This window comes from Mauremys reevesii, linkage group 19 (genome assembly GCF_016161935.1).
Source record: "Mauremys reevesii isolate NIE-2019 linkage group 19, ASM1616193v1, whole genome shotgun sequence".
NCBI lineage: Eukaryota > Metazoa > Chordata > Testudines > Geoemydidae > Mauremys > Mauremys reevesii.
In genome coordinates this window covers 20,050,852-20,061,659 of record NC_052641.1, presented here as the reverse complement: position 1 = coordinate 20,061,659, position 10,808 = coordinate 20,050,852, and the positions used below count along the sequence as shown (strand labels likewise).

The following is a 10,808-nucleotide window of genomic DNA, read 5'->3' as shown; positions in this document are numbered from 1 at the left end:
CGCTAACCACTCAGAACCCGCCCCCGGGGCACTCGGCCCCACCCCTCACCGGCATTGGCCAACCCGCAAACGCCGCCGTCGAACGCGTTTAGCTCCGCCCCGGGCTACGCACGTGGTTTCCGTGCCGGGCAGCCGGGCGGAAGGGGAGGGCCGAGGCCGGGGCTCCCCGGACATAAGATGGCGGCGAACATGGTGCGGGTTCGGGGTGGCGCGTGGGGCCCGGTTCGCAGGTGAGCGCAGCCGCCTCCCCCACCCGGACAGTAGCTGAATAGAGCGGCCCGCGGCCCCTCCCCCCATTAGAGCTTCCCGTGACCCTTCACCCCCATTGGAGCCCCCTGTGTCCCCCAGCCTCTCCTGTGGCAGGGCCCCGAGGCCCTTGCTCCCCTTGAGCTCTTCCTCCTGCCCGAGACTCAAGAATCCTGGTATCCCCCCTCCCCCAACTCATCAGTGAATCCTAATTGCTTCACCATCACCTTTCCAAGCACCCAGGTGCCGCCCCCAGGCTCTCCTCTGACAGGGACCCCCAAGAGCTAGGTCAGGGATGCCACCTTCAGGACACCCCTAGCTGCTTCTCGGCAAGTGACCTCACAAGATCCCCCCCCCACACACACACACGTGTCCTGGGGCCTTACTGTTGCCGAGCTCTGAATAGAGTTTCCACTGACCAGATCCTGACCTGACCAGCACATCTGTCTGTCTCACCTACCCAGCCTCCTTCCCTTGGGGCATCATGCAGGGCTTTCCTTTGGCTAGAAACCCATTCGCTCAACCGCATGACTGTGGGGACATGTTAGCCTCCTTCACAGTTTGCTGAACATTGAACAGCCTGTGATGGACAGAATTGGAAACCTCAGCAACCTTCTGGCAGTATGACCGTCACTAGTGAGGTCAAGGCCAATTGATTCCCTGTATCTACTTAAGTACTTATGTGGTCCCCAGCACTGTAGTATCTGAGAAGATTTTTATCTTCTCAACACCCTAGCAAAGTAGGGAAGTGCTATAATCCTCGCAAGCAAAGCACCCACTCTCAATTGTTACTAAAAGCCTGTTTGATGAACTGAGGTCTGGTGCACTGTGATTAATGTTTTTATACAAATGTCTATGATTGGTCTAGGTTTGGCTTGGCAGCCTACAGAAAATACAGCAGTGGTGGTGGCTGCCCCAACGTCCCTCTCACTTCTCCTCTGCCTGGAGTGCCTAAGCCTGTCTTCGCAACAGCTGACGGACAGGAGAAATTTGAAACCAAAGTTACAACACTAGAGAATGGACTGCGAATTGCATCACAAAACAAATTTGGACAGTTCTGTACTGTAGGGAGTAAGTACTGAATGACTTCAAGCAGGCAAGTCTCGCTGCTCAGGGGAAGTTTTATGACTGGTGTTATACAGGCCAGACTCAATTATCACAATGGTCCCGTCTGGCTTTGTAATCTAGGAATCATTGCATTTGGGGATCTACCATATATAGAGGACCACATCCTGCTTTGGCACCAGTGGCCAAATTCCCATTGACTTAATTGGGAGCAGATTTGGTATTTAGATACCAACGTGATACAGACATACCTAATGGCTTGTCTTCACTGCACAGTTAACTACGCTCGAGTTATTCCCCTTGAGTTAGCCCAGCTCAAACGAGAGCAGCCACACTGCAAAATAACACTGGTGGCCGAGTTAGCAGCTGATGAGTTGCATTAACTTGAGCTTTGGCCTATACCCCAGTGGGCCGGCCAACTTGAGTTAAAAGCACCTCACTTGAGTCAAGGGGGTTTGTGTGTGGACGGGAGCAACACTTGAGTTATAACTCAAATTAATTTTGCAGTGAAGAGAAGTCCTTAGAGATATGGTAGTTAAATATTTACTTAGAAATAATCTAATGCACTGAAATTACTATGCTTTAAATTGAGATGGTCTTTGCTAGTCATATGCAGTCTCATGCTTGTAAAATCAGTGAATAGGCTATGGGGTTAAAATAAATATTAACTCTCTCTCTTTTTTTTTTTTTTTATATAAGTTCTTATAAATTCAGGATCAAGACATGAAGCAAAATACCTTAGCGGCATTTCACACTTCTTGGAAAAGTTGGCTTTCTCTGTAAGTATTGTTTGTGATGATAAGGTTCCTGAAGCCTCTGTGTTAAATACTTACAAAAAACCTAAACTCGGTTATTAGTATGTCTGTAATTATTCTCAGAAGGCCCAAGTCTGCTTTCCTTGAGCACCCAAGATTCTTACTGACTTCAAGGAATCCAGTTTAAGTTCTGTGCATATATTTGCTTCAAGTGGGGAAAAAAAGAAAAGTGCTTCAGTGTATTAGGTCACACTAACAAATGGTAAATAGACATACATTTCATAAGCCGTAATACTTGCTTTTTTTTTTTTTCTTTGTTAGTCCACAGCCCAGTTTGGCAGCAAAGATGAAATCCTTCTGACCTTGGAAAAACACGGGGGTATTTGTGATTGTCAGGCATCAAGGTACACATCTTACTCTGTATTTCCGCACACATGAATAGTTGTCATGATTGCTGACAGCGATGCAGCATGGCTGAACTTGATTTTCTGTTCCATCACAACAATCGCTTTGTTTTGGAATAGCAAGAGTAATCTCTTTGTGGCAAATTGCAATAAGGATGCTAGTGTGAACATAAAATGAGAAGGAATTTTAGCACTTTACTGTTTCCAAGTACTGGGCAAATATTACCAGGAGTTCATATATTCTACTTGTAAACTGAATGCAAAATATCTGTTTGTGTTGCAGGGATACCACAATGTATGCTGTTTCTGCTGATGCCAAAGGCCTAGACACTGTGGTCAATCTACTGGCTGATGTTGTATTACAGCCCAGGTTATCAGGTGCGAGAATCTGAGTCTCTGTTTCAGGAAAGGATACCTAGACATTACATGACAACATTATTTCAGTACTATCGTTCATTACATCCTACTGATTTAAAGACTTTACAAAGGCTGTGTTGAGTATTGAAGTAACAGAGCAAACATTAGATTGTTATAATTATGAAAGTTAATATGCTTATGAGACAGGTCAGTCATTTCCACTTCCTTCTAGCAACGGGGTTTGTTTTAGACTGTTTGCTTCCATCTGAGAAGATGGACAGAGAATAATATCGCCCTAGTCTGCAAATGGATCCAGTCTATTGCTGCTTTCCTATATCTGCATGCATCTGAAGAAGTGGGTTTTTTACCCATGAAAGCTTATGTCCAAATAAGAACATAAGAACGGCCGTACTGGGTCAGACCAAAGGTCCATCTAGCCCAGTATCCTGTCTACTGACAGTGGCCAATGCCAGGTGCCCCAGAGGGAGTGAACCTAACAGGTAATGATCAAGTGATCTCTCTCCTGCCATCCATCTCCACCCTCTGACAAACAGAGGCTAGGGACACCATTCCTTACCCATCGTGGCTAATAGCCATAAATGGACTTAACCTCCATGAATTTATCCAGTTATCTTTTAAACGCTGTTATAGTCCTAGCCTTCACGACCTCCTCAGGCAAGGAGTTCCACAAGTTGACTGTGTGCTGTGTGAAGAAGAACTTCCTTTTATTTATTTTAAACCTGCTGCCCATTAATTTCATTTGGTGGTCCCTAGTTCTTGTATTATGGGAACAAGTAAATAACTTTTCCTTATTTACTTTCTCCACGTTACTCATGATTTTATAGACCTCTATCATATCGCCCCTTAGTCTCCTCTTTTCCAAGATGAAAAGTCCTAGCCCCTAATCATTTTAGTTGCCCTTCTCTGAACCTTTTCTAATGCCAGTATATTTTTTTGAGATGAGGAGACCACATCTGTACGCAGTATTCAAGATGTGGGTGTACCATCGATTTATATAAGGGCAATAAGATACTCTCCGTCTTATTCTCTATCCCCTTTTTAATGATTCCTAACATCCTGTTTGCTTTTTTGACCGCTGCTGCACACTGCGTGGACGTCTTCAGAAAACTATCCACAATGACTCCAAGATCTTTTTCCTGAATAAATCTGTTAGTCTTTAAGGTGCCACCGGACTCATGGATACAAACTAATATGACTACCCCTCTGATATTCAGTGTTTTACTTAAGACTGAATAGTGTGCATGGATTCTTTCCCTCACCTGTCTTAATTTGAGCTTCTTTGTTTCTCGACCTCAGGGATTCTGCTGGAGCCAACATCCCACGGTGTTCCTCCTTGTCTGTGCAGGACCCAGGGAGTTCATTACCTATTCAATACTTTAGACAGTGGTTCATGTCCTTTTTCCTCTCACTGTAGATGAAGAAATCGAGATGACTCGAATGGCTGTGCAGTTTGAGCTTGAAGATCTGAATATGAGACCTGATCCAGAGCCTCTACTAACGGAGATGATACATGCGGTAAACTGCTGTGGGATTTCTCTCTCACATGTTGCTCTCTGCACTACGTGATGCAGTTTATTTCTCACCCTTTACTTAATTTCACTGGTGCTTTTTATCTGGGCTATAAACGCGCTTTTATTATGCTAACATAGAATTGGGGGGAGCATTGTGCTTATGCTCCGTTTTGAAATCCTACATTCTGCATGAGGTAGAAAGTCAAGAAAGGGGCAGTTAAGGTTCCAACGTAAAGCAAAGCTTATTCACACTGCAGTCTTTGTATTGTGTGCTTGATACTTGCAGTCATGCTTCTTTTAGAACTTCCTGTCTCCAGCATTCCATGAAATGATGCTCAATTTGTGTTCCCTACATTAGCCTACCTGTAAAGGGGCAAGGGAAGGCTCACACCGTAATTTTGAGGGAGAACAGAGCATTATGTGCCCTAAACTAAGGGTGGTTGTATGTTCACCCTCCCAATAGGCAGCCTACAGGGAGAACACCGTGGGACTCAACAGGTTCTGCCCCGTGGAAAACGTAGAGAAAATGGATCGGAAAGTGCTCCATTCGTATCTGCAGAATTACTATACACCTGACAGGATGGTGTTGGCTGGGGTTGGGATAGAGCACGAGCAGTTGGTGGAGTGTGCCAGGAAGTATCTGCTTGGTGTAGATCCAGTGTGGAAGAGCGACAAGCCCAAGCAAGTTGACAAATCAGTCGCACAGTACACGGGAGGAATCATCAAGGTAAAATTAAAACCAAGAACTAATCAGTGCGTCATGCGACTTCTTAAAGTACAGTAATAGATTTGAGCTCCCTTGATTTCATTCATAGGTGCCTTTTTCCTTCATTTTCAAAAAGGCACCTCTTGAACTTGCGATAAGCAGCGTTCGGACCCACAAAACAGTTAGTTAATTACATCAGTGCTCATTTGTACATGCAGTTGCCTACTGTGCAGATAGAAGTACAGACTTATGAATGTGCAACAGCTCTGTGTGCACCCATTGTGGCTGCCGCTTACCTGATTTCTGTAATTTACTAGGCCACACTTTGAAGGTGAAATTCAATCCTAATTTGTTCTCTCTCCCACAGCTTGAAAAAGACATGTCGGATGTGAGTTTGGGTCCGACTCCAATCCCTGAGCTGACCCACATCATGATTGGGTTAGAAAGCTGTTCCTTTCTGGTAAGTACTGTCCCAGAATTCATTGCTGTGCACACCATAAACTAGCAAAACCTTGCGCAACCATGTCATTGTTCAAATGTTGGAGCTATTTTGTGTCTGAGAGCACAGATGCATGCAGGTAGCAAGGGAGCTTTTTCCATCAGTAGCCTGTTGGGAGGCTGGGAAAGGTTTTGCCACCCAGCTCTCAAATGCAGGAGTTTGCTATCACATGTATCGCTAGTTAGATCTTGGAGAAATGTACCAATATTTGCATGGCTTCTTGTGTTCATCAGGGGCCTTTCTCCTGGTTTTTTGCCTCTTCCACTTACCTTTGAGCACTGAGACACCCTGCACTGCATCTCCACTGTAGAGATGACGGACTCTCTTATTGTGATTCAGGAGGAAGACTTCATTCCCTTTGCTGTATTAAACATGATGATGGGAGGTGGTGGTTCCTTTTCTGCTGGAGGGCCTGGCAAGGGCATGTTCACCCGTCTGTATCTTAATGTGCTCAACAGGTTTGTTTATCTCTCTTTCAAGGAATGCTGCCAAAAGACACTTCTCTGGATGTGGGCCCTGAACAGAAGGCCTCATCTAAAAGCCTAAATGTGTCCATTTTTAAAAATCAGCTCTTAGAAGCAGATGTGGCTTATTTGGGAGGAGGTGGGTGTAGTTCAACTGAGCACACGGGTGCCCTGGAATCCTGTCGTCCTCCACTGGCCCATGCCTTCAACTGGGGGGGGGGGATCTTGAAAATTAGCAGTTGATGCAACTGTTCCTGCACAGTATCCTCCTATAGAAACAGTGAGGAGGGGAGTAGAAGGCAGACATGTACTAAAGAAAATAATCAGGGGAGCGGAGACCTGTTCCTGATGATTGGACTGATAGTTTGAATTCCCATCAGCATTTGGGAATCTTCACCTTGAAGATGAAGCAGGGGGTATTGTCTTTTGTTAGTTTTAGAGCACTCAGATGCATGTTTTTGTACTTACAGGCATCACTGGATGTATAATGCAACCTCTTACCATCACAGTTATGAAGATACAGGTCTCTTGTGTATTCATGCCAGTGCAGATCCTCGACAGGTACGTGGCTCATCTGTATTCCAAGTCATAGAATATCAGGGTTGGAAGGGACCTCAGGAGGTCATCTAGTCCAACCCCTGCTCAAACCAGGACCAATCCCCAGATTTTTACTCCAGTTCCCCAAATGGCCCCCTCAAGGATTGAACTCACAACCCTGGGTTTAGCAGGCCAGTGCTCAAACCACTGAGCTATCCCTCCCCCATAAATTCATAAAAGGTAAGTCTGTCACTGACTTAATTTCAGCTCTTTCCATATTATCATTAAGCAGTTATCGGTTGCATATAACACATCAAACTTTAAGTCATTCACCCCTAGAGGGAATGATACGTTATTTTGCAGTGGGGTTGCATGTTCATAATAGCCAATTCTAACTGTAAAATCTTCTTGGCATTGTGAAAGTTCACCACTCTGGAAGAGGGAATCCTATTTCCCCCCCTTAGCTGACTTTGTATAAAGGTGAATTGGGTTCACGTATTCCTGACCCACTGCTATAAACATCTTCCCCAGATGGCTCAGGTGCTGTGCACAGCCTCCCTCCCCTTCTGGCAAAGTTCCATTCGCACTGACAGCAATTGCTGCTGTGGTGCCGCACTACAATTTTCCTATACTCGTGCAGTTCAACGAGGGAGGGGTTTGAATCTTTCAGACTCAGAAAGGGGAAAGTCACACCCTGCTGATCACTGGGTTTTGATCTTTTTGGTTTTTTTCCGGTTAAACCCGACTTGAGAGAATGAGCAGGCATTGTTCTGTTTTTCTTTCAAAGACTCGCTTGTTTTTACAGGTCCGAGAAATGGTGGAAATAATTACGAGAGAGTTCGTTTTAATGGCGGGAGCAGTGGGAGAGGTAAGTTGCCCAGACCCTGTTTTATGCACATGGTCTCAGTACTGAAATACCATGGTGATGGGCCCTAGCTAGGCTGATGAATTTCATACATAAGCTTTTGAATGTACATTTTCTGACTGTGTTTCATGTCTTAATAGTCTAGTAGTCACAAGAGAATCTCCACAAGGAGTCAGGTGTTTGTAGCTCAATTTTGTGTGTGTAGGGGTGGCAAATATCTACGCAGGAGAAGGGACCCTTTGCCCAGTCCTGACTTTGCATCACTTCATTTTGGAACCATCTCTGTTAACTTACCAAGCACCTTCCTTTTCCTCTGAAACCCACCTCTGCAGACTCATTCCAGCTGTAAAGGCCATCCCAGCTCTAGACTTAGGCTGGCAGCAGAATGTGATGTTGATGTCTCCCAGTTATTCCAGGAGGAGGAGGACTGTGTACAGCATGCAGAGGAGTTGCCAGTCCTGAGACCAGTCTAAAGCAGTCTGCTGTATTTTCTGTTGCCATACAGGTGGAATTGGAGCGAGCAAAGACCCAGTTGAAATCCATGCTTATGATGAACCTAGAATCCCGGCCAGTTATCTTTGAGGATGTAGGAAGGCAAGTGCTGGCAACAAACACAAGAAAACTCCCTCATGAGCTGTGCTCTCTCATCGGTGAGTAAACCCCATGGACTTTGCACTGAGTGTGTTGGGCTGTAGCTGCACTCTGCTGATAGGGGGCAGGGAAGTTTCAGCAGAATTCCCCAAGGGCAGCAGTCACTCTAGAGATTAGATATTTGTTTCAGTGTTGGGGCAAATGCCCTGCTCACCTTGCTGCTGACGGTATTTCAAATATAGACAGCAAATGTAACCAGTGAGGCGCTGACGTGCCAAAGCCCATTAAAATCAATGGAAAGACTTCAGATTTGGTCCTTACTGTCTAGTGGACTGGACAGCCAGGCCATCCCAGCGCTCGCATGGACTTGCTCTGTGTCTGGCCAAGCCACTTAATGTTTCTGATCCTCTGTCTCCCCCTCTGTAGAACAGGTACCACCTTTCTCACTTCGTGGGGTGTTAGGAGGGAGGGTGACAGTGCAAATGGAAGTGCTCATGTTGCCCCCACAGCCCTAGGGTGTGTTTACAGTAAGCAAGGCTTAGACACCATCAATTTGATTTTTAAATTAAGAGCCAGCCTCATAAGGCTTTTATGGGCAACCGTGGGAGTAGCCCCTCCTCCCCATCCCTGTCTCTTCTGTCATCTGCGTGTTGCCTCTGAATTTATTTCAGCTTTTCTGCTGTAATTACGGAGAAAGGCCCTCTTGAGTGGGGCATAGTGCATGAGTGATATGGGCCGGTTCGTGTACCAAAACCAGAGCAACTGACCAGCAGAACTGGCCTGACACAAAGCGCTACCAAAAAAGGTTTTCTTTGATCTCAAAATAATTGTGACAATTATTTACTAGTTAAAAAAAATCAGAGGGAAATGCAGTTGTGAACTGTCCCCCTTTAACTGGGCGTACTTGTAATACATTGACTTAATATCTTCAAAGCATCTCACAAAGTAACCCTCACAACTGTTTGAGCTATCTCGGTGCTTCTGTTTGACAGAAGGAGAAATCTGACACACAGTTTGTCAGAGCTGGGATTAAAATGCAGGCATTCCAAGTATAGAGCCGGCATGATGAAATTATTCCGTCTCCAGGGCAAAGCTTCTATCTGTGTTTAAAATGCATTTGAAATAGCTCTTGTTATCGTCTGCAGGTAACGTGAAACCCAATGACATCAAGAGGGTGGTTGCAAAAATGCTTCGTAACAAACCAGCAGTGGCTGCACTGGGTGACTTGACGGAATTACCTACGTATGAACACATTCAAGCAGCACTGTCTAGTAAGGACGGGCGGCTACCTAGGATGTATCGGCTTTTTCGATAAAGCAGCAAATACCGTCTAGAACAGGAGACTTACTTTTTTTTATACATATTGTTCTTTGGATTATGTCACTGCAAAAAATATTTACATGCACATGATGTAAATATGGAACTTTCCTTGTAGCTGAGACGGCTTCAGGTGTTCAGAATGTGAAGTGTTCATGTTGATAAAGGCTTACAGACCGGTCCCAGCTTTGAATGAGCACTTTGGCTATCAATAAATTCTTCTGCCTACCACAGAAGGCTGTGCCTTTCTCTTGGCACCTTGAATAGTAGTGTGGCAAAGCAAACCTAAACCACTACAGGTGAAAGGGCTACACACACTGATGAACCAGCCAAGATCTTACAGTTACCACTTGTTTTAAATATCCAGTATTGCAAGGGAAGTGTGTTCATGTTACTTTTTCTTCATCGGTCTGAGCATTGGTGGTTGTAGCCCAGAATGTGTGTGGTACTCCTTACTAAAGGAATAGATTTAGGTGAAGTTACATTTCATAAGTCAGTTGTCCTCCAATCTTGTAGACTGTGAGTAGTAATACTGTCGCGGGGGGAGGATTGTTACAAGTACTGCTAAAGTAAGGTGCTAATGTGATGCTTCTTCGTGCAGAGGATATATAAAACTGTAATCAAGTTGAACAGAGGGCACTAGAACAATCTGTCCCCACGACAGAGTTCATACTTCATTAATTTTAAAATGTAAATACTGGCTGCTATTGTAAAATACCTTCAATAATCTGAACAAGATTGCTGCATGTTCTCGTTAGACATATCATGGATAACATACTTTGTGCTGTCAGGCAGATCCTCTCTGTAAAGGGGTATGGGGTGGTAGATACTTGGCCACACAGAGCTCACGAAGTTAGGTTGAACCTTAAGTGTAACTAATGGTTTCTTGCAAACAGAAATGCCATTTACCCTGATAAGTTTATTTCCCAAGGAAAGATTAAGCCAAATTAAATGTTGTCAGCAAAGAGACAATGATTTGTATAAAGAGCTTAGTCTTGAAGGTAATTAGTTCTTACTAAAAGCCCATAAGAAGAAATCCATATAAGAATACCACCAGTAACAGGGTTTAGCAACCTGTTTCTCAGGCACACGAGAACCCATCACCTTTCTAGGCATAAATAGTTAAACTGTTTAGTGCTGCCATTAAATGACTATGCATAAGTGATGAAACTGAGCCGGTTCAGAGGCAGCTACTAGCTACACACACACACATTCATGTGAGTGGAAGTTGTGCATGCTCCTGGAGCAGAGAACAGGCCCATAGTGGTGCTGTTAATTCTAACAAAATGCAGCTGCTTTTTGAACCCATGGTATGTTTTACAACATACAGCTTTGTCCTGGCAATTGTGGTGTGTATCTTTGTCAAGGAAACAAATAAAGGCATTGAAATGAATGGGTGTGATTAGTAAGTGAGCAAAGTGACTATGACAGTTTAGAAAGTTATCAACTCTAAGGGATTTCTAGACTGCT

At 44.6% G+C, this 10,808-nt stretch overlaps 1 protein-coding gene across 1 annotated transcript; it reads left to right on the top strand.

The window, feature by feature from the left end:
• Positions 1 to 35: 35 nt before the first annotated feature.
• On the top strand, positions 36 to 10,731 carry PMPCA (peptidase, mitochondrial processing subunit alpha). The gene is made up of 13 exons (XM_039507198.1): positions 36 to 230; positions 1,115 to 1,317; positions 2,011 to 2,090; positions 2,388 to 2,470; positions 2,754 to 2,848; positions 4,263 to 4,363; positions 4,823 to 5,086; positions 5,433 to 5,525; positions 5,904 to 6,022; positions 6,499 to 6,589; positions 7,371 to 7,433; positions 7,936 to 8,080; positions 9,167 to 10,731. Exons 1-13 carry the CDS (start codon positions 178 to 180, stop codon positions 9,334 to 9,336), a joined length of 1,560 nt encoding a protein of 519 aa, XP_039363132.1. The 5' UTR covers positions 36 to 177; the 3' UTR covers positions 9,337 to 10,731.
• The last annotated feature ends 77 nt before the right edge of the window (positions 10,732 to 10,808 follow it).